This window comes from Meriones unguiculatus, chromosome 10 (assembly GCF_030254825.1).
Source record: "Meriones unguiculatus strain TT.TT164.6M chromosome 10, Bangor_MerUng_6.1, whole genome shotgun sequence".
NCBI classification, from domain to species: domain Eukaryota; kingdom Metazoa; phylum Chordata; class Mammalia; order Rodentia; family Muridae; genus Meriones; species Meriones unguiculatus.
The window spans coordinates 33923117-33945162 of record NC_083358.1 but is presented as its reverse complement, the minus strand read 5'-3'; the positions used below and the strand labels follow the sequence as shown (position 1 = coordinate 33945162).

Sequence of the window (22046 nt, the reverse complement as noted above, 5' to 3'; positions counted from 1 at the left end):
TCTGGAGTGCTGGGTAAAGGTGTGTGCCTCCAAACTCAACCGTCTTTGTCCTAAAGCTTTATTCCCTATAATTTCATCCTAACTGGGCAGTGTTTTTAAAGTTTAAATTTGCTGTTTCCTCTTAGGCTGATGAAACCCATCCTGACCTGTAGAATCCAGGTGATTCAGACTATTCCATTGTTTCTCCTGTTTTTTTGAGGTATGGACTTGCTAGGGATCTCAGTTATCCTGTAATTCTTGATTTTCTGGCAGTAGGTGTCCAGGTGCTGGGATTAAAGCTGTGTACCGCCATACCAGCCTATTCTAAAATATTTTTGAAAAGCTTTGCTGCTTGCTTAAATCATGAATCCTATCACTATGGATACAACACCTCAGATTCCTGTAAGTGTAACTCTGCAATCTGAGAGTTTAAAAGCTGATGTTATTTTGTCATGGCTCAGTAAGAAGCAATTTCATAGTAGTGCAGATAATCACTATCCCATTACATGGAAGCAAATACTACAATGAGTTCTAGGATGGACCTCTTTTTATACCAATTCCAGTGGTTTACAGCTTACCTAATCTTGGTGGTTTCCCAAATGTTTAGTGTCTTAACTTGTGAAGTAAGGCCTTGACAGTTACAGAATGTACATACTGGGGATTCCCTGTAACAGAGCTTACTAGAGTGTAGTTTGGTACATACTGCACCGTGGACTTAATCAAATAAATTTAGTTCCCCAGAGTAATGAAAAGCCCTCATTACAAACACCGGTCACAGTCTAGGATCATATGCTTACAACAGTATTGGAGCCAAGGACCCATAATCTCAGCTCATCTAAACCACAATCAGGTTTTAGCATTCCCCAGTCTAAAACAGGGGGAAAAAAAAAAGAATCCTCAAACTGTAAGATTTTTCAGAGTTTAATGAGAAACTTAAAAAAAAAAAAAAATACAAACAGGAAGTTCACTTTAATGTACAAAAAATGAATTGAACCAAAAGTTAATGAACAGTCACATGTTTACACCACTATCTAGTTCATATTTTTTACTCTTCAAACAGGAAGGTGGCGGCAATTTAGGGAACAAGGAAAAAACCAAAATTTTTTCTACAATTATTCTTCTACATGTGTAAGCTGTGCTCACGGAGACGGCTTCTTTTACTTCTGTGTGCAGAAATTCAGTTGTATATAAAATTGAACCTGCATTTACAAAAAAAAAATTTATTAAAAACAGTATTAAAATTCCTCTGACACACTTAGCACTTCTACAGCTAGACAGTTTGCACTCATCGGTCATGCTTACACACTAAGGAAGTGCAGCTGAATACTTACCATGCGAAACATTAAGAGAGTAAATGTGGTTAAGTATAAACCACAAAGTTCCTTGAAGGCATAAGAAGTTGTTACATGTCCTTTGCTCTGTACACACATATTCAAGACGCCTAAGTAGAGGAGCCACAGCTGGAGGGTGATCAGGGATAAAGTAAAAAGGCAGCATATTCTACACTCACCAAGCTTCCACAGAAGCTAATACCATGACTAGGGTGCCGTTAAACTCACTTGTAATAAGTACTTCCAGGTACTTAGTTCTGAGCATTTTATATGTGCTGGCTGACTTGGTCCTGACAGTACTATGAAGAAATTCCTGTCTTCACTTGCATATGAAGTATATGGCAAACAAGTTAAGTTTGTCAGTTTTACTATTATCAAGTATCGGAAAGGACTGGAGACACAGCTTGGAGGTTAAGAGTACTGGCTGCTCCTCCAGAGGACCTGGGTTCATTCCCAGCACCCACATGGCAGCTCACAATTGTCTTAACTCCAGCTCCAGGGAATTTGACACTCTCACATGTAGCTAAAACACTAGTGTATATAAAATAAAAATAAATCATTAGAAAGTAGGACTCAAACCCAAACACTGACTACAAGATACAAAAGATTTTGTCAGTCGCATACCTGCACAAGAGAGAGAGAGAAGAAGCATGAGAATGCAAGTGTTCATGTACACACACATGAGCACAGGTGCCAGACGCATCAGGCAGTTGTGAACTGCCTAGCATGGGTGCTATGAACCAAATTCAGATCCACTGCAAAATCAACACATACTCTTAACCACTAAACCATCTCTCCAGAATACAACCCATATTCTTTTCTTCTTTTGTTGTTTGACACAGGGGCCTCACTATATAACCCTGGCTAGCCTAGAACTCACTATGTAGAGCAGGCTGGCTTTGAACTCACAGTACAACCACCATGCCTCATCTCATAATAAACTGTTTTAGCTGCAGTTCTTATCCATGTTTGGCTTTAAGAAACTCAACTAATAAAAATCAATTTTGAAAATGCATACTCCAGTGGGGCGTAGTGGCACATGCCTTTGATCCCAGCACTGCAAGGAAGAGGCAGGCAAATCTCTGAATTCTCAGCCAGCCTGGTCTACATAGTGAGTTCCATGACAGCCAAGGGCTACATAGAGAGACACTGTCAAAAAACAAAAACAAAAAATTCTACTTATCTAAAAATTCAGACTCCATATAAAACTATAGGACTATATTCCATTTGCCAATTCCAAAAAAGAGAGAAAACTGCACTAAAAGATTTGATTATCCCAATTTTTATATAGACGATTACACTCCATATTTTAAATATTGACTGTTTTACCATCTCTTCTTTGAATAGACTGCAAACTTAACTGTGGAAAATATCAGACCTAAGGAAGAACAATTACATAAATATCAGAATGTCATGCCATAATTTGGGTCTTCAGGTACTTTTAGTAATATTTTAATCTACTGATTACATACAATGTAAAAATATATCAGCTGTGTTTTCCTTAAGCTGTAAAATTTGTGAACTATCAGTTCAAGTAGCTCCAAATGTTTTTGACATTTTACATAATTCCATCAGGAATGTTCAATATTCCATACCTGCTCAACAGCTGAGGAAGACTAGAAATGATGGGTCCATATCCGGGTGCATTGTCATACAATTCAAACAGTGGTGCAGCTACCAGCTTATAATTTTTAGGGACTGCAAACAAGGCTACAAACAAAACAAAAAGCCAGTATTCAATTTCTTTAATCTTTCATATAATTTTAACTCGCACTTTGTAATTAATCAACAATTTTACATTTGAGAAAAGCTTTGATGTGTGTGTTCACCCATGCATGCATATGTAATGTCTCTTCCTTGATCCCACCTCTTTTAGGGGAGAGGGAGGGGCTTAAGGCATGGTTTCTATGCAGCCCTGACTGTCCTCCAACACCACCAGCTCTGTAGACCAAGCTGGCCTTGAACTCAGAGATCTGCCTACCTCTGCCTCCTGAGTGCTGGGAATGAAGGTATGAACTGTCACACCTGGCCCAAAGTCCCCCCCCCCCAACCTTATTTTTTGAGTTTCTCAGTTAACTTAGAGCTCACTATTTTGGCTAGACCAGCTAGCCAGAAAACTCCCAGATTCAACCTGTCTCTGCCTACTGGTCTACAGTTATAGAGGTTTACTATCATGTTCATTCATCTTTTTACATGGGTGCTAAAGAGCCAAATTCAGGTTCTGATGCTTGCACAGTGAACGATTTACCTGAGCGATCTCCCCAGTCCTGAGAAAAACTTTTATGGAAAAGGACAATTCTCACTACTCATTTTTGGTTGTCTGTGTCTTCTAGAGATTATAGACATATATTTAAAACTCGTAAGAGAGAAATGCTATAAACAACTTAAAAAAGCAAGCTGAGAATTGCCTCGGGTTTATAATAATTTATTCTCATAAAACTATATTGTAAGAGGAGGAGCCAGGAATTGTGACAATTCCAGCACTCAAGAGGCTGAAGCAGGAGGATCAAGACTTGGAGGCTTACCTTCCAAGCATGAGGAACAGAGTTCAATCCCCCAAACCCATATGAAGGTCAACCTTGTAATCCTGGTGCTGGTAAAAGCACAAGTGGCCAGCCAGTTTAACCTAACCAGTGAGCTATAGGTCAATATAGCACTCCTAAGGATATTCAGTCAGGGGGAAGAGGAGGGATGACACAGAGAGAGACACACAGCTAGGCAGGCAAAAAAAAAAAAAAAAAAAAAAAAAAGACTCAGCAGTTAAGAGCAATTGCTATTTTTTCAGAGGGCTGAAGTTTAGTTACCATGACCTGCACTCATGTGGACATACCCACACACATGCAGAAAGAAAGAATGGCTGGCAGGCAGGCAGGCACACGTGCGTGTATGTGTGCACATGTGCGCACACACAATTAAAACAAATCAAAGAGAGACTGACTGACTAATTTGGAGCCAAGCCTGGGACACACAGCAAGAACTTGTCTCAATGTTAAAGAAAAACCCAGCGCCATGGGTGGTAGAAAGCCTGCAATCGCAGCACCAGGGGGTGGAGGCGGACGGGCTACATGAAATCTTGGGGTATTTTGTTCTTTGTTTTTGAGGTAGGGACGTAGGGATGGGAAGCTGGGATAGGACAGTTACTTGTTGAAACATAACAGCTCTGAAGATTTTTCAAAAAGACAATGTTGAGATTTTTTACCTTACCACAATGTAAAATTCAGTAACAGCTGAACTACAAAATATTGGTAAAAATATGATAATCTCTTATTTTAAGCTCTAGTTCAATTTCATTTCCCCCTACACCATGACTGGCACAAAGAGAAACTAGGTGATTTTGCATAAGTGTGATTGATAGGTGTTTTCAGTCTTACAGTGAACCTAAAGCTTTTCAAGAAAACTGGAGAAGACAAGCAGAGAACCTCAGAGGACACTTTAAAAGAGTTTTTAGATGGCTGCCTTCCAGACAAATATCTTACCTTTCTCTTGAAGCTGAACCAGAAACAACTTCTTATGTTCCTTGGGCTTTGTAATATGTGCAGGAATATATGGATACTAAAACAGAAAATGAGAGTAACTTGTAGGTTTCAAGTATCACTCTTCTTTATACCTCATGTCTTAATTTTCAAGTTCTCTAATTTCAGACACAAAGCTCAACTATAGAGGTATTTGACAAGATGCTCTTTGCCCTTCCTCCTACTCCCCTACACATGGTACATGCTTTACCACAAAAATGACCTGAGTGGAGTTCTGCCAGCTGGGTCTAACTGCTGGAGAAAATATTTAGAAAAACTACGAGCAATTTGATATGGGAGGGGGAGAGGTACAGCTATTACACTTAACTCTACATAGAAATTTTCAGTTTAGATGCTAGCTGGTACCCAAGGGCTGGAGAGATGGCTTGGTGGTTAAGAGTACTAACTACTCTTCCAGATGACCTGGCTTCAATTCCCAGCACCCACATAGCAGTTCACAACTGTAACTCCAGGATCAAACACTCCCACACAGATATACATGCAAGCAAAACCTCAATAAACATAAAATAAAAATAAGAATTAAAAAAAAGAGCCAGTACCCCAGTTTAGTGAAAGCACACTACAACTGCCTCTATTCAGTTCTTTACTCATTACAAAAGCCTACTACTTGCTTCCTAATCTCTATCCCTCACTGGCACTCAAGCAGTGCTCAATTAGTATGGCTATCCATCAGCAGTGCCCTAAATACAAATGACCTGAAGCAACTATCCCAGGTTTTGGAGGTCTATCTGAAAACCAGAATCATAACAGTGAAAGAACAAAGAAGTGAAAAGTAGTTCAAAGAGCACATTGATAAAACACCTATGATTCACAGTCAACAAATCATGGCCAAACAAAACAAATTTCTTCTATTTACTGCTTCCCCCTTTCCAAAAGGCTGTTCTATAATTCTGTTCTTAATAGCTAAGCTGATGCAGCTGATAAGAAAAGACAGAGACAAGGAAATGATAATACCTTTCCACAGTGACACCCAGTGAAAACAGAGAAGTTGGCTAAAGTCAAACAAACACACAGCACTCCATTTATATCCATATTTCCAGAGCCAACCTTATGCTTCAGTGAAGCAAAGGAATAGCCAGAGAGCCACAGTAGAGGAGATAAGGGACGGTATTCAGAAAACAGCATGGAAGACTTCAGAGTTATCACTGTGTACTTTCCAATTAGGTCAAGGAACCAAAGCCTGTTTAGAATAATTGTTGCATATAACTTTGAAATAGCAACTTCACCCTTTGTGCATGACATTTTGCTCCCTAAAGTCAGGTCACAGATGTGTTGTGGTAATCCTCAGGAATCCCAGTGTCCCCAGAGCCGTGGGTACTCATCCTCAGCTACACACAGCAGTCAGGAGAAAACAGGACATCTTTTGCCTGGCCAGTACTGTATAACACTTGACCTGGAACATGCTGTTATGAAAAGAAGCTCTCCAATAATAGGGCTTTGATCTGTCCAAAGAATTTAAGATGCAACTTTAAGATGCTGCCTTATTAGCTAAAGTATGAAAATCTGAGCATCAATAACATCAAATAAGCCCATATAGTCATACGAACACTGCAATGAGGTGTCCATACCCATATCTGAGAATCTCACTTTCCCTCAAATGTTAGGGCAGGCCAAACTTTTCTGGAGTCTACAAAGTTTCTCAATTCATGAAACTATAGGGGAATTTATTCAAGTCTTGCCCACAGGGATATAGGTTTCCATCTTCCTGACAGACAATTCAGAGGGACATTTGATACGGTTCCTTGAAAGCCCTTAGCAATATTAATTTTGCTGCTCATGGATACAGTAAGTATTACTATTGTGTAGAGGTTTGTTTGATTTTGCTCTGGTGTGTTTTATTTTTTGAGACAGGGTCTCAATGTTGATGGTGCGGGGCTTGGACTCAGTATGGAGCTAAGATTAGCCATGACTCCTTTCTGCCTCTACCTCGAAAATAATGAGGTTATAGGTTTGTCTACCATGCCCAGATCATATTGTCTTTTTGTTTGTTTGTTTTTTTTAAACAACTGCTTCTTTTTGTCCCCCTCTCCCTATACTCTGCTACTTTCTATCTCACCTCTCAAACAAGCTGTAGCTATATCTGTCCTATTCACCTCATGATATATCCTTGAAGTATGAATGCATTCTTCTGAAAACTTAGGAAAGGAAAAGAAGCATCTACTATTTCCTATAGTACTCTATACCCCAGAGTAAGGAAATAGTTGATGAGGTTAACTTTCTCTGTGTATAGTGACTTCATGAGTGTAGGAAATTAATAACAATGTTATTAATAGCTGTTAACGTTATGAAAACCAACCAAATAGTGTAGCCTTTTTTTCTCACCTTTGAGACATGGTCTCACTATGAAAGCACTAGCTGATTTGGCACTACTTGTACATACCTGGCTAGCCTTGAACTCACAGAGATCCACCTGCCTCTGCCTAACTAGCAGGATTAAAGGCATGAGCCACCACACACACACACACACAAATAGGATGAGATCTTATAAAAGGACAAACCACTACCTATGAAAGCCAGCATTCAAAATGACCTAAATATCCAGAGGTCTTCTTTTGCATTCACACCTTTGGGACTCTCTCCCACCACGGAGCAGAGTGCAGCAAATAGAATACAGAAGTGATCATCTACCACTGCCAAGACCAGGAAGCTAACTGACCACAGCTTCCTACTTGGCAGCCCCTGACATAATTTCTTACATCCTCTTCAATTACATGTTCTAGGAAAGGCAGCCATCCTAGAGGGAATTATCCTTTAAAGATGACAAGGAACTGAGGGCAGCCCTCAGCCAACTGGCAAAAACTGAAGACTCTAGTCTAATAGCCAAGAAGAAGGTCTGCATGCATGTGAACTAGGGATTAGATCCTTGCCCCACTTGATTTTTGACTCCGTCCCACCTGAGAATCTGCGACTTCAAAAGGCCCTGAAAATTCCAAGATAATACCTATTGCTTTAGGCTGCTAAGTTGGGAGGTGCCAATTGAATACCCTTACTGGAAATGCACATGTTCAAAGTACTTCAGATTCTAGAGTTTTGTTGTAATATTTACACTCATGAGTATCCCCAACTCAAAAGTCCAAAATTACAAGATCGAAAGCTTTTTCAGTATGTCAACTAAAGCCTCTGGGTCTCAGATTTTTGCGTTAGGAATACTCAACCTGTAATTTGTTACACAACAGCAATGTACCACCTTGCCTTGGTTATTGCCTTTGCCCCATTAACTGAGCCTGAATCCAGTAAACCGATTTATCAGTATATGAAACATTTAGGAGAAAGAGCATGCATTCAATAATTCATAGATGCTATTGACAATTGAAACACAAGACAGCCTGTTTTCATTTAACATGATTTACAAGGGTAGGAAAAAAAGAGTTACAAACCCTATAAGAGAGACATGAGACTATCCTAAATCAAACAAATATGAAAACTGGAAATAATCAGGATAGCTACGCATGGTGGCACATGTTTTAAATCCCAGCATTTGGGAGGCAAAGACAAGAGGATCTCTCTGAGTTCAAAGGCAGCCTAGTCTAGATAGCAAGTTCCAAGACAGCCAGGACTACACAAATACCCAGTCTCAAAAAAGATAAAAAAATAAAAAAAAAAATTAAAAAAAAATCAAGATATGAAAATAATGGCTAGACACTTGATGCAATTCCTTTAGTATGATAATGGTGCATCCTTTTGTATTGAGGATGCAGGTCAGTGGTAGCATCTTGTGGAGCATGAGCAAGGTCCCATTCCCAGCTTTAAAAAAATGCATATCCCAGCTACAGCCTCCTCCCTCATTTCCTCCCAATCTCACCCTTCCTCCCTCATCTCCTCCCATGCCCTCTCCAAGTCCACTGATAGGGGAGGTCCTCCTCCCCTTCCATCTGTCCCTAGCCTATCACCCAGATTTTTTGAAGACACTGCTTATGTTTACTATAATACTTCCCCTCACCAATACAAGGCAATATTTTTTAACCAGAGCATTTCCACACAGCCATTTCTCAGAAGTAGACCTTATAATAACCACATAATACATAGTGCTTCCTCAAGACCCAGCTATACCACTGCTAGGTATATACCCAAAGTTCGTTCAAGTACACAAAAGGGATACTTGCTCAACCATATTTATAGCAGCTTTATTTGTAATAGCCAGAACCTGGAAACAACCCAGATGTCCATCAACGGAGGAATGGATACAGAAATTGTGGTATTTCTACACAATGGAATACTACTCAGCAATCAAAAAGGAGGAAATCATGAAATTTGCAGGCAAATGGTGCGATCTAGAAAAGATCATTCTGAGTGAAATATCCCAGAAGGAGAAAGACAAACATGGGATATACTCACTTACATAGACCTATAAGATATGATAAACATAATGAAATCTATACACCTAAAAAAGATAATCAATTGAGCGGACATGGGGTAAGATGATCAATCCTCATTTAGAAAGACAGAACGTATGACAGAAGTCTACTGAGCGCATCTGAAAGACTCTAACTAGCAGTGTTTTCAAAGCAAAGACTCATGACCAAACCTTTGGCAGAGTACAGGGAATCATAAGAAAGAAGGGGAGTTAGTCTGTTGGGGAAAGGATAGGAGCTCCACAAGGACCAAATATATCTGGGCACAGGGTCTTTTCTGAGACTGACACTCAACCAAGGACCATGTATGGTTATAACCTAGAACCTCCACTCAGATGTAGCCTGTGGTAGCTCAGTAACCAATTGGTTTCCCAAAGTGAGGGGAACAAGGACTATTTCTAACAGGAACTCAATGACTGGCTCTTTGGTCTCCCCACCCCCGAAGGGAGGAGCAGTCCTGTTAGGCCACAGAGGAGGACTTTGCAGCCAGTCCTGAAGATACTTGATAAAACAGGATCAGATGAATGGGGAGGAGGCCCCCCTATCAGTGGACTTGGAAAGGGGCACGGTGAAGATGAGGGAGGGAGGGAGGGACTGGGAGGGAATGAGGGATCGGGACAGGGCTGGGATACAGAGTTAATAAAATGTAACTGATAAAAAAATAATAATAATAAAATAAAGAAAAAAGGAAAAAAAATAACCACGTAATACTCCATTGTAGTACCCTCCAGATTCTAAGACCTAGGACTTGGAACACTACAAGGAAGCAGCTCTGCTTCAGTGGTTATCTTTTCAACAGCTTTAAGATCAGCCATCTATCTGGGTAGAACAGCCAGGCCTTCAAATTTACATGCTGGCTTCTGGCTTTATGTCTACCCTGCTCTAGTACAGCTTCTCATTCAGTCGCTTGCGTGATACCAACCACTTCATACAGAAAATAGAAGCAATCAGGTCCCTGTGGGTGATTCCCTAGGAGTCTAGGCACCTACTGGGCACCCACCCTACTGAGAATTGCATATGTTCTCTCTCTCATATTCACTAAGGTCTTTAGGAATGAAGTTTGGATTCACAGTGTCCCAAACACACTGTCCCTTTTCTCCTTAAAGAAATTAACTGTGTGCCTGATGCCTTCAGAGGCCAGAAGATGTCAGATCCCCTGGAAGTGGAGTTACAGATAGTTGTGAACTACCTGTGAGTGCCGGGAACTGGTTCTAGTCCTCTGTAAGAGCAGCAAGTGCCCTTACCTGCTGAGCCATCTCTTCAGCCCTTTGTCTTTATCCTTTTTAACCATGTATACGCGTGTGTCTATGCACATGGGTAAGGTGTCCACAGAGGGCAGCTGTGTCAGCTCCTGTGAGGCTGGAATTACAGGTGACTGTGAACCACGTAATATATATTCTGGTCCTGGAATTCTGGCCCTCTACTAGACCAGCATATGCTCTTAACCACTTAACCATCTCTCCAATCTCCATTGCCCACTTTTAATAAAATAAAATACTTTTACAATTTACACTATTTACATTTGAAAGAATACCCCTAGGATTTGCTTCAAAACAGTCCATGGTGAGAGTGAGAAGATGAAGCAGCAGCAAGGGGGAGGTAATGTTTCACCATGAATTGCTGTTAAAGATGAATTTTACTTACTGTAATTCTACATTTACATATTTTAAATTTTTTTTCATAAAAGAAAATAGGTGGGATAGAACTAGCCCAGCATGCATGAAGCCTGGTTCTTTCCCCAACACCTCAAGAAAGAAGCAAAACACAAAAACAGTATCATCCTGAAACTGTGGTTTACTATTTCTGCATACTGTAATCCCAATACTTTGGAGGTAGAATATTCAAGGCCAGACTTGGCTACAAAGCACATTCCACACACATAAAAACATACATACATACATACATACATGCAGTAAAAATAGGAGAAGGAAATGCTGCTTGGCTTTGTAAATGTTTTCTAAATATAAATTAAGGAATTAAGAAAAGGAAATTGAAAGGCAAGATCTACTTTAATCTTTAAATTTTAAATATTTCTATTTGTGCTGGGCAGTAATGGCAAATGCCTATTTTCCCAGAACTCAGGAGGCAGAGGCAAGTGGATCTCTCTGAGTTTGAGGCCAGCTTGATTTACAATCCAGGACAGCCAGGGCTACACAGAGAAACCCTGTCTCGAAAAATCAAAAATAGAAAGAAAAAAAAAAGTTTATTTTTTATGTGGAGGGGAGGGTCCCATTTTTAGCACCTGTGGTAACCACCTAATTCTACTTCTAAGGATCCAGTTCCCTCTCTCTGACCTCCTTGGGTACCAGGCACAAATTCATATACGTGAAAGGAAAAAGCTGTTTGGTTTAAAAAAAGATTTTTTTAAATTAAAACTAAGAAAATAAGAAATGGGAAATCAAGGTGCACTTTGATTATTTTCCATTGTTTTAAAAAAAATTTCCACTTATTTTGAGTGTATGTGTATGTATACACATGCTGCAGCATTTGTCATCTCCTTCCATCGTGTGTGTGTGTGTGTGTGTGTGTGTGTGTGTACACACATGCCATAGCATTTGTCCTCTTCTTCTATCATGTGAGTTCCAGGGATCAAACTCAAGTCATCACATTTGGCAGCAAACCCACCAAGCCATCTTGCTGGCCCTGATCATTTTCTAAATGTTTGGAATTAGTGAGTTTTCTGCTTTAGCAAATGCCTGGTAAGCACAACTGAACACTGACCTGAGGAGGCTCAAAATTTGGTCTCCACCAGTTACCAATGCAGTCATCAATCACCCAGTCTTGCAGGACTCCATCTTGACGACCTAGTATCTGTGAAAAGTAGCAGTAAAGTGAGTAATCTAAATACACACACGTTAAGAATTCCCTCTGTGGCAGAGACTATTTTCAGTGATACTCCTAACAGAGACATCAGTCAGCTAATCTCTTCCTAACAGATTTCCTCTCTACAATTTATTACCCATTTCATCTATCAAGATATACGTGGTTAATTCAAAATCTAGCATCAACCTACCAAAAGAACCAACAAAGCTGGGCATGGTAGTACATACATTTAATCCTACACTCAGGAGGCAGAGGCAGGTGGATCTTTGTGAGTTCAAGGTCTAAAAAGCAAGCTCTAAGCTAGCCAGGGCTATATAGTGAAAACAGGTCTCAAAAAAAAAAAAAAAAATCTGTCCTTTCACACTGTCTATATATAGAAAAACCAAGGGTGATCATTTGTCAACACCAGCCAAATGGCATACAATAGATTTTCTAGAATCACCTATAGTTCCACAAATTATCCACTTAAATTTACAAAAATGTACATTCCATTTTCATAAAATTCCATTATTACTCTTATTTTGGTCAAGTTCAGACTCAGGCTGGAGAGATGGCTCAGTGGTTAAGAGCACTGACTGCTGCTCCAGAGGATCTGGGTTCAGTTCCCAGTACCCACATGGTGGCTTACAACAATCTGTACCTCCAGTTCTAGGAATCCAACCCCATCCTTTTGCCCTCTGAGGGTACCAAGCACACACACACACAGGCAAACAATCATACATATAAGTAAATCTTTAAAAAGTTATTTACCCCTTTCACTGGTCAAAAATAGCTCTACAAAGTTCAGAGCAAGAAAGCAATCCCCTGTCCTGTCTCACCCACCCCAGCTGGCTATAAGGACTCAACTCCTAGTTGCTCTCCCCAGTATTTGTCTCTATGTTTAAAAGAAGTGTTCTTTTTTTCAACTGCTTTAGAATAGTTTTACACATTGAGAATCCTTGCAAAGATGGAAACTCCCCATGATGCCTACGCCTTTCACCAACAGTTACCATCTTACATCAGTACAGCACATGTTAAATTAATAAATCAATACTATACCAAAGAAACCCATACAGTTTTCAGTATCTTTAATTTCTGTACCTAATGTCCATTTTTGGGCCTAGGATCCCATCTAAAATACAATACTTAAAGCCATCACTTTCCCTGAGGCTGCACTAGACAGTGATAGTTCCATTAGTCTGATGATCTTGGCAGTTCTGAGGAATACTGGTAAGGATTTTGACTGGTATTTCCCAGTGAGACTGTAATTCTGGCATGGAAGACAATAGAGGCAAAATGCTATTCTTTTATCAAATCAAATCATAGCAAAGGGTCATGCTATCAGTATGACTCACCACTAATGTGAACCATGATTAATTGGCTGAGGTAATGTTTTGACAGATTTACCTCCCCCAATTGTAGATTAAAATTTAGGTATTAAAGGGGCTGAAGAGATAGCTCAGAGGTTAAGAGTGCTGGCCATTCTTCCAGAGGTTCTAAGTTCAATTCCCAGTAACTACATGGTGGCTCACAACCATCTATAATAAGATCTGGTATCCTCTTCTGGTGTGCAGACAGAACACTGTATACATAATATATAAATAAATCTTTTTTAAAAATTAGGTGTTAAAACCATAAGGTTCATTCATGCCTTTTCCCTCCCATTATCAGTATCTGATTAAAGAAATATTCAGTATTTAATAACCTCCTTCACAAAAGAACAATTAGTAAACTATAGCTAATTAAATTGGACAACTATCCTTAGAGTTACTGTTGCATTTCATTTGCTATCACTAGATTTATTACCACGCTAAAGAGAGCTCAAATTTGTTTTCAATTTAACAGCAATCACAGGCCATCTTCCCTTTCCTCTATCAGTCTGCTGTGTTCTGTGCACAGCCCAGCTTCAAAGCTGGCACCAGAGCCTTCTCTGGCCTTTGTCCTACAGTGCTGGACCTTCATGTTCTGATTATTCATCATTCTTACCTTATTCCTTCATCCTGGAAACAAACTTTCTCTATTATCACCTGAGAAAGGGTAATACATAGTACATTTTGACATTTCTGTAAGTGTTAAAATAATTACTTACCCTATGGTTGCTTTACATTATATTAGAGAGTTCTGATATGGAAATTATATTCTTTCAGAATTATGAGGGCATGCTTCAGATTTTTGAGCTTCCTGTACTACTTCTGGGAGCTCTGAAGAATTTCCTGAGTTTCTTTTTAAAATTTTATTATTGTACAGTGTGTGCATGGTGAGTATACCACAGTGCACACGTAGAAATTAGAGGACAACTTTGTGGAATCGATGCTTGTCTTCCTCCTGAGGGTTCTGGAGACAGAGCCCAGGTCATCAAGCTTGGTGGCAAGCTCACTGAGCCACCCCTCTGGCCCTGTTAAAGTCACAGAAACAGTACTACCTCTATTACTCCAAGAAAATCGTAATTTTTGTAATTCATTTAGCTTCTGTTCCTGCTGAATACCTTTCGCTTTTTCAGACCTTTCTTCACAAGCCAGTGATATTTGCTTATTACCTGCTTACAAGTAAGGGTAACACAGTGAAACAATGCACACTGCTAGGAGCAGGAGTTTTGACACAGCTGTGCTCCCTCTTTAGGAGACTCCAAATCGCATCAACTAGTTTTAATTGGACTGGTCACTCTCTCCACAGAAATCTGCAGCCGGCTGCGAGAGTAACATTCTCTCAGTTAGGGAACTGTATTATTCTGCTCTTCTCTGCACAGATGATCTCAGCCCAACCTCACTGCTGGACTCCTAAATTCTTTATTATTTAGGACAAAAGTTTCCAAATATTCTCCCCATCTTCTAAACTTTTTACTGCTAAATATTGGCTGATTCAGTTCCTACAGATTCAGTCACCAGTCAGTCCTTGCTCAACTACACAGAATAAGGAAGACAATGTAGATAGAAAAAACTGAGCCTTTGCAGATTCAACCAATCCAGCTCGCGGGCTCACTGGCCCTGGAACTTAGTGGCAATTCCTCAGCCCTTCTGTTCTTCCCAACTGCCCTCCTGCTAAGCTACACTTTGTTAAGTCTGTTATGGTATGCCCAGCTACCCACCTTCCAGCTCTTTCAAACTTAGTTATTACTTCATTTATTTGTTAGTTTGTTAATCTCCATCTGCACTCCTTAAATATTACTGAATTTATACCTTTTAAAAGTTGTCTTTCTCCTGACTTTTTGGCAGAGTCTTCAGAAGAACCAGAGGAAACTGGTAAGTTTCTTCTGAAACTGGTTCTTCTGAAAACTCTACCAAAAAGACAATTTACCACTATTGTTTCATCAACATTTTATTTTATTTTATTTTATTTTATTTTATTTTATTTTATTTTATTTTATTTTATTTTATTTTGCAACAAGGTCTCACACTATGGCCCAGCTGGCCTAGAGCTTGCTATGTAACGGTCATAAACTCAAGGTAATCCTTCTGCCTGAGAATCCTAAGTACTAAGATTATAGACACATTTATTTTACAGAGTATAAATATTATACATACTAATTCAGGTTTTAAGTTGTATTTACTACTATATTCATATTAAACTTATTTTTTTACAAGACATATGAAAACTCAATTATTTATTAAGTTGGTAGTATCCAGATGGGCAATAAAAATTGTCAAAGTGGTTAAGCAAAAAAAAAAAATACCTCTGTCATTAAGCGTTTTAGTCCTTCAACTTCATCTTCTCCTGGATTAAGTTCACCACCAGGCCTGCATAAAGGTTAAGAATTTCAGCTTTTAATTTAATACAATTCCGGGCTAATAGCAAGAACACAATATTCATCATTGTTATCGAGTAACTACGTATGACACACACCAGTGTCATCTGAAAAGCAATCAAAACAAGGACCAAAGATGGGGGATGTGCTAGAAAGTTGAGCCCATAATGTTAAGTACCAGACCACTGTATACAATCCTAGTTTTAAAAAGCTAATATTCAACACAATCACCAGCCAGCAATCCACCACAGATTCCCTCACAAGAAAGCTATATATAATGCCCAGAGAACAGACTGCATTCTTTAGCTTTGAGGAATGGTAAATTTTTGAAGAATATCAATTTAGTTTTGAGGCCTTTTGTTTTGGCACAATTTAATCAGTGGGTAAGTAAATATTTGAAAAGTTATAGGCTCAAGTGATTAAGCTATATGAAAGCAACTGCAAACAGTAACATTGCCATCACTTTCAGAAACTGAGTTCAATATCAACAATATACAGAAACAGGCAGATTTCTACTTATGAAAAGAAATAAGCACTGCACTGTAGAAAATCATGACTGTTTAAAGCTTTAAAGACTGTCAACAGTATTTGTTTAATTAAGTGCTAAACTTGTACTTCAAGCTGCATTAAAATAGCCATTCTATTACACATTGTCTCAGGTGAATTTCCAACACTACTTACAATTTGAAGAAAGTTGTTCCCAGCTGTAGCAGTAACACATGGGGTAGTCGGTGCTCGTGTACAATCAGAACCCCTTCTACAGTCCTTCTCATCCCAATTTTATCAAATTCCTCCCTCATGCGCTGAAACCTGGCTGCAACAGAGCTGTCCTTCTCATAGAGGGGCTCTTTTGTTCCAAAGGTATAATTGGTAAGTGGGTACCTGTGAACCAAAGACAAGCATTTAGCATGAGAAACAGTGCTCCTCTTTACCAGGACAGTTCAAAACAACATGTACAGAAACCATGGGCAAAGCTGCACTGTGTTCAGAAGAGCAGCCAAAGTTTCATGAGCAGCCTTGAGATAGCAAAGATCAGAGTTGCTGCTGCTGTCCGATGCAAAAATCAGAGTTCTTACTCCAACTTTGTGCACTCAGTTCTTTTCTTCCTCCTGTATGTGGGTTCTGGGGATTGAATTCATATCAAACTTGGCAGCAAGCACCCTCACCTGCAGAGCCACTTCACTGGTCCCTTTCCAATTATTTTCTCTCTACAAGTTAGCACAACTACTCAGATTTGTCTAGTTTTCAGATCAACTTTTCTTCTTCATTTTTTAGCTTGCTTGTTTACTGAATCAGAGTTGTCCTGGAAATCACTTGTAGTCCAGGCTGGCCTTGGGCACAGAGACAAGCCTGCCTCTCCCTCCCAAGTTGCTGGGTTTAAGGACATGCACGACCACAGTGGCTTCAACCTGTCCTCCTTTTTAGTCTGAGCCTACTAAGACTTCTACATCCACCTTACCCTGCCTACAAGATGTGCAGAGATAAAGACAGAGACTGAAGAATGTCCAACCAATGGCTGGCCCACCCTAAGACCTACCCCATGGGAGAGAGCCAGTCTCTCTGACACTAGTAACAATACTCTGCTATGCTTACAGACAGGAGCCTCGAATGCCAGCCTGAGAGGCCCCACCCAGCAGCTGATCGAATCAATTGCTTTGTAAAGATCAGATTTTCCTTTTCCCACACTTATATTTTATCACACATTCTACCTAGCAGCCCCTTATTTATGGGGGATTATTTTTCAGTAAGGTTGTTCTGAATGAACATGGCTAATCCCAAAGTAGCTCATCTACCAAAAACAAACAAGAAACAAAAAAGTCCTTGCTCTTGGGCTGGGAAAAAGTCAGTAAGAACTTATCAGGCAAGCATGTGACCTAAATTCAATTTCCAGGACCCAGCAAAAACAAACAAAAACCACCAACCAAAAACTGAGCATGGTGGTCCTAGAGTTGTGGTGGTAAAGACAGGTGGATTCTGAGGTTCACTGGCCAACCAGCCTAGCTTACTCAGCAAGTTCAAGGAAAAAAAAAAAAAAAGTGAGTGGGAAGTAGCTGGAGAGAGAGCTCAAAAGTTAAATCACTTGCTGCTGTTCCAGAATACTAGATTTTAGTTCAGAGTGCAAATGTTAGGAGGCTCATAAGCACCTGCAACTTTAGCTGAAAAGACTCCACACTTTCCTTTGACCACTGTGGGTACCAACGTACTACGCACACAGCATATAAAATGTGTATGTTTTAACAAGTAGGAAACCAATACCCAGTACTGTCCTGTAGCTGCATATGCATATATACAGGCACACCAGCAAACACATACAAACTTGGCCGGGGAGAGGCTCAGCGGGTAACGCTCTTGACATGCAAAGTGAACCCAAGGTTGAATCCCCAGAACTCACACAAAGCTGGCTGCAGTAGGCACACCGAAAATCCCAGTGTTCCTACAACAAGCTGAATGGCAGAGACAGAAAAGCTCCTGGAAGCTTTGAATCAGGAAGCCTGATGCAACAGCATCAAACAAGAGATCCTATTCTCAAACTAATTAGGTGAGAACTGACACTGGAGATTGTCTTCACTCAACATGTGTGCTGTAACACAGGCTCACCCACACATTCACAAATGCTGTGAACACACACGTACACCCTCACAGGCACAAGTGCACACATTTGCATGAACGCATATAGCAACATGCACAAAAAACTCTTGACATTAACAGACTACATACTCTCCTTAGTTGTTCTTAAGAAGGGAAATTAAGGTAGCCAAAGAAAAATATTATTTCCAGAAGTAAAATTCTAAGCATAAGCAAAGTAGTTCTAAAATAATACAAATATACCATTTTCAGGTGACTTTAAAGATGAATAATTTTGCAGTGGCTCCAATAATGAATCTAATGTCATTATTAGGAAGAGGTTACTATACATAGCTTTATGTACTATACAATGTTTTACATGTGTTAAGATGTGGTTTTCCCAACCTGCATTAGAGAGAGTTGAGATCAGTCACATGTCTATTGCAAGGGCTATCTCCTACATCACAGGATCTCAGCAGAATGAAATGTTAGATTGTGCAACTGTGAAATCAGAGCAGCAGGCAACAAAGAACGTGTTCTCCACATCATACGACCTGGTACACCAGCATCCATCCAGCATTCCCTAGATGGAAATACACTGTGGAAACAAAGATTTATTTCCTCCTTAACAGGGAATCCACCCACGTGAACGCAAGCACGGTAATTTTATTAACACCACATTTACATAGGTGTGAAAAATTATTAACACCACATTACATAGGAAGTGAAAAGTAACATGCTCAACCTGTAAAACATCTTGCTGAAAGCACATCTACTTCAACAATTCCACACAATGGCCTGATGTAATCAAGGAAAGTTTAAATAAAACCTGTGGTCCTGGCTTATCATTGAAGCAATGCGGAACTTGTGCTTCCAGTTTTTACTTTTTTGAGATGTTGAAGACAGAAATCTGAGGCACTGCACAAAGGTAAGTCCTCTACCAGTTAGCAAACTACTCCCATGCTCATCCATTTTTTTAAAGAGAACTTGCCTAGCTGAAGTGGTGGGCACACACCTTTAATACCAGCACTGGGTGGATCTCTGAGTTCTAAGCCAGCCTGGGCTACACAGAGAAACCCTGTCTCAAAACATGCCTCTACCCCCCAAAAAGCGCACTTGCCCTCTCCATTTTATGAAAATCTTGTAAGCATTTAAGTGACAGGAAATTAAAAGCTTTTGTGGATTTTGGGACAAAAGTTAATTTGCATTGACACAACTGTCAGCTATTTCCAGATTTCATAAACCTTGTATTTTATTACCTAAGTTTCCAAGCCAGGACTTGTTTTGCCAAAAACAATGGTAGACTTTTCAATTTCATGTCACGTTTGGTTTTAGGAGGAAAAGCTCATTTATTTGAATATGAAAACAAGAAACACTAAGATGACTTACCGAAATCCACTATCAGCAAAGTCTTGCACTTTTTAAACACATAGCCAGCCTAAACTGGACACTTTTTCCTGATTAGAATCAGCTCCACATTGGGGAGTGGGATACCAAATAATGCGTGAGCTATATCCCAATCTCAATTTCTTTCTACAGCATAATTGTGTTTGAGAGTGATCTCAAAATGCAACCATTTGCCTAAGAAGAAGGTGTGTTAAAAACAAAACAGCCAGCAAACTGGCTGTCTGGCCAACATGTAAGGTACTTCCAACCGTCTTTGAAAGCACCCTAGACATCAGAGTGTACTCCTAACTTCGTCTACTGGGTACCTGCGATGATGACCTCACTTCAGTAGACAAGACAAACGAACGCAAGACGTAAACCAGACAGCACGAAAGTGAATTAAAATGTGGTCACTGGGTGGAATACTACACATTTAAATAAAAAAACCTATGCCGTTAGAGGTAAATCTGGAAACCTTACTGTAAAAGAAATGCACACCCTATAAAACTGATAAGTTATTTCAAATACACAGATACAAATGCGATGAAAACACAATACACTGAAAGAACGCACATTTTACGATGAATTCAAAGCAAACGTGCCTTTTAGCCATGACTGCATAAAGAGAGAGGGGAAACAAGCCTCTCTTTGAAATAGGGAAAGTGCCAAGTCGGGGGCGAAAAAAGAGGTCTGAGAGAAAAAGCGCGCATCCCGGAAGAGACATAGCACATCCGGCGTGAAGGAGGCCGCGCCGCACTTACAGGTTAATGGTGCGCTCCAGTGTGAGGGGCTTGGTCTGCTGGATGTACTTGTTGCCGAACTGGTTGACCCCCCGGGGCCAGCCCGTCTGCGAGCGATTCGGCGGCACCACAGACATGCTGAACAGCTCCGACACTGGCGACGTGCAGAAATCGGAGCCAAGGGAGACGTCCGCGGGGGCGGGCAGCGGTTAACTGCGTCCCGCTCAGCGACCGCCGCCCGCCATTAACAGCCGAGAGCAAGAGGAGGCTAATGCACGCCGGAAGTGGATATACTCCGGAAGCAGGAAGGAGGAGTTCACCGCGATCATCCGACCAATTGCTGGCGGCATGGAGCAGCATGGCGCTCTTCCACTGGTTAATCCTTCATTGGTACCGCCTCCGTATACTTTTATGCCTTCCCATTGGGTAATGCTGGGGAATTGAAGAATAGGGCATTTGGGGAACTGTAGTTTCTAGAGGGAAGTAGCGTACTGACTTTCCTGGCGTGGGTCTGAGCACGGTGAGCAGATGAACGGGAAGCGGCCCGCGGATCCCGGCCCTGCGCGGCCGATAAAGAAGGGGAAGAAGCAGGTAGCGGCTGAGTTTTCGGACGCTGTCACGGAAGAAACCGTGAGGAAGCAGGTGGCTGAGGCCTGGAGCCGCCGGACGCCGTTCAGCCATGGTAATGGGGTGCTGTAAGGGAGGAGCGGCCGCGGGAAGAGGTGTGGGGATGATCGCAGCCACCACCGAGACCGGCGCCGACTGCTGCTCGGTTCATGCAAAATCTGCTTGATTAGACAAGCCTGGGTAGGAAACTAAACATAGGCCCGGGAGTGTGGCAAAGTGGAAGACAAATAAACTGCGGGTCGGATTCTAGAATCAGGGGTCACCCATAGAATTTCTCTGCTGATTGTACGTCATCGGGCAACGCATTTAACTTTGCTTAAGCGTCAGTTTCTTCTTTTATAAAACGGAATCGTTAATAGTATTCTCCTAGGAAAGGTGGGATTGACAAACTAATGCTTGTAGGCATTCATAAACGTTTCTCTGAGAACCAGTAAATGTCTAGCGAGGGTCACTCTCCGCTGTTGCGTGAACGACTAACCACAGATGTTGAGAACTGCCAGAGAGCAAGCACCTAAACTTACTAGTTTTCACGTGCCTGTCGTTGGCGTGTGTGACACATAAAATGAACACATCTTGAACCATTGTTCCAGACTTAGCTACACGTTATTACCTTATCTGGCTGGGTGCATCTTGAATTTTCTCTTTTTTGGTTTTTCGAGACAGGGTTTCCCCATTTATCAGCCCTAGCTATCCTGGATTGTCTTTGTAGACCAGGCGGCCCTCGAACTAAGATCCGCCTGCCTCTGCCTCCCGAGTACTGGGAGTAAAGGTGTGTGACACCACGCCCGTCGTCATCTTGAATTTTCTTCCCAGATTTGCCATGGTTTATTTGTTTGTTTCATTTGGGTGTTTAAAGAAGCCAACTCTGAGCTCTCAGGACACAGACAAGCGGATACTTTTGTGTTTAAAGTACAGGCTCTAGATGCTCAGAGACTTCTCAGTTTCCTTGACTGTTGTTGCATAGGCACAGTGACAGTATTATACTCAGT

At 40.7% G+C, this 22046-nt stretch overlaps 2 protein-coding genes across 3 annotated transcripts in view; one reads left to right on the top strand and one right to left on the bottom strand.

Annotated features, from left to right (window-relative positions):
- Ogfod1 (2-oxoglutarate and iron dependent oxygenase domain containing 1) overlaps window positions 1–22046 on the top strand; it is a 53993-nt gene that overhangs the window by 6017 nt on the left and 25930 nt on the right. Inside the window, exon 1 of one of the 2 annotated variants that reach the window (XM_021657445.2) lies at window positions 20721–21112. The exons of the other annotated variant lie outside the window; for it this stretch is intronic. Coding sequence (XP_021513120.1) covers window positions 20959–21112 — 154 coding nt within the window. The 5' untranslated portion in view covers window positions 20721–20958. Of the gene's footprint in view, window positions 1–20720; window positions 21113–22046 lie in introns of those variants that run through there. 2 annotated transcript variants of the gene reach the window in all.
- Nudt21 (nudix hydrolase 21) lies at window positions 887–20582 on the bottom strand. Its single transcript, XM_021657448.2, has 7 exons — window positions 20452–20582; window positions 16421–16621; window positions 15668–15731; window positions 11917–12006; window positions 4787–4862; window positions 2906–3020; window positions 887–1178 (listed from the first exon to the last, which is right to left on the bottom strand). Exons 1-7 carry the CDS (start codon window positions 20565–20567, stop codon window positions 1157–1159), a joined length of 684 nt encoding a protein of 227 aa, XP_021513123.1. The 5' UTR covers window positions 20568–20582; the 3' UTR covers window positions 887–1156.

Excerpts from the sequence above, each read along its gene's own strand:
- Nudt21 (XM_021657448.2), bottom strand. The coding sequence starts at position 20,567 with ATGTCTGTGGTGCCGCCGAATCGCTCGCAGACGGGCTGGCCCCGGGGG. Across the intron at positions 3,021-4,786 it reads GGTTCAGCTTCAAGAGAAAG|CCTTGTTTGCAGTCCCTAAA; the intron begins GTAAGATATTTG and ends TTTTGTTTGTAG. Across the intron at positions 1,179-2,905 it reads CTTCCTCAGCTGTTGAGCAG|GTTCAATTTTATATACAACT; the intron begins GTATGGAATATT and ends TTGTAAATGCAG.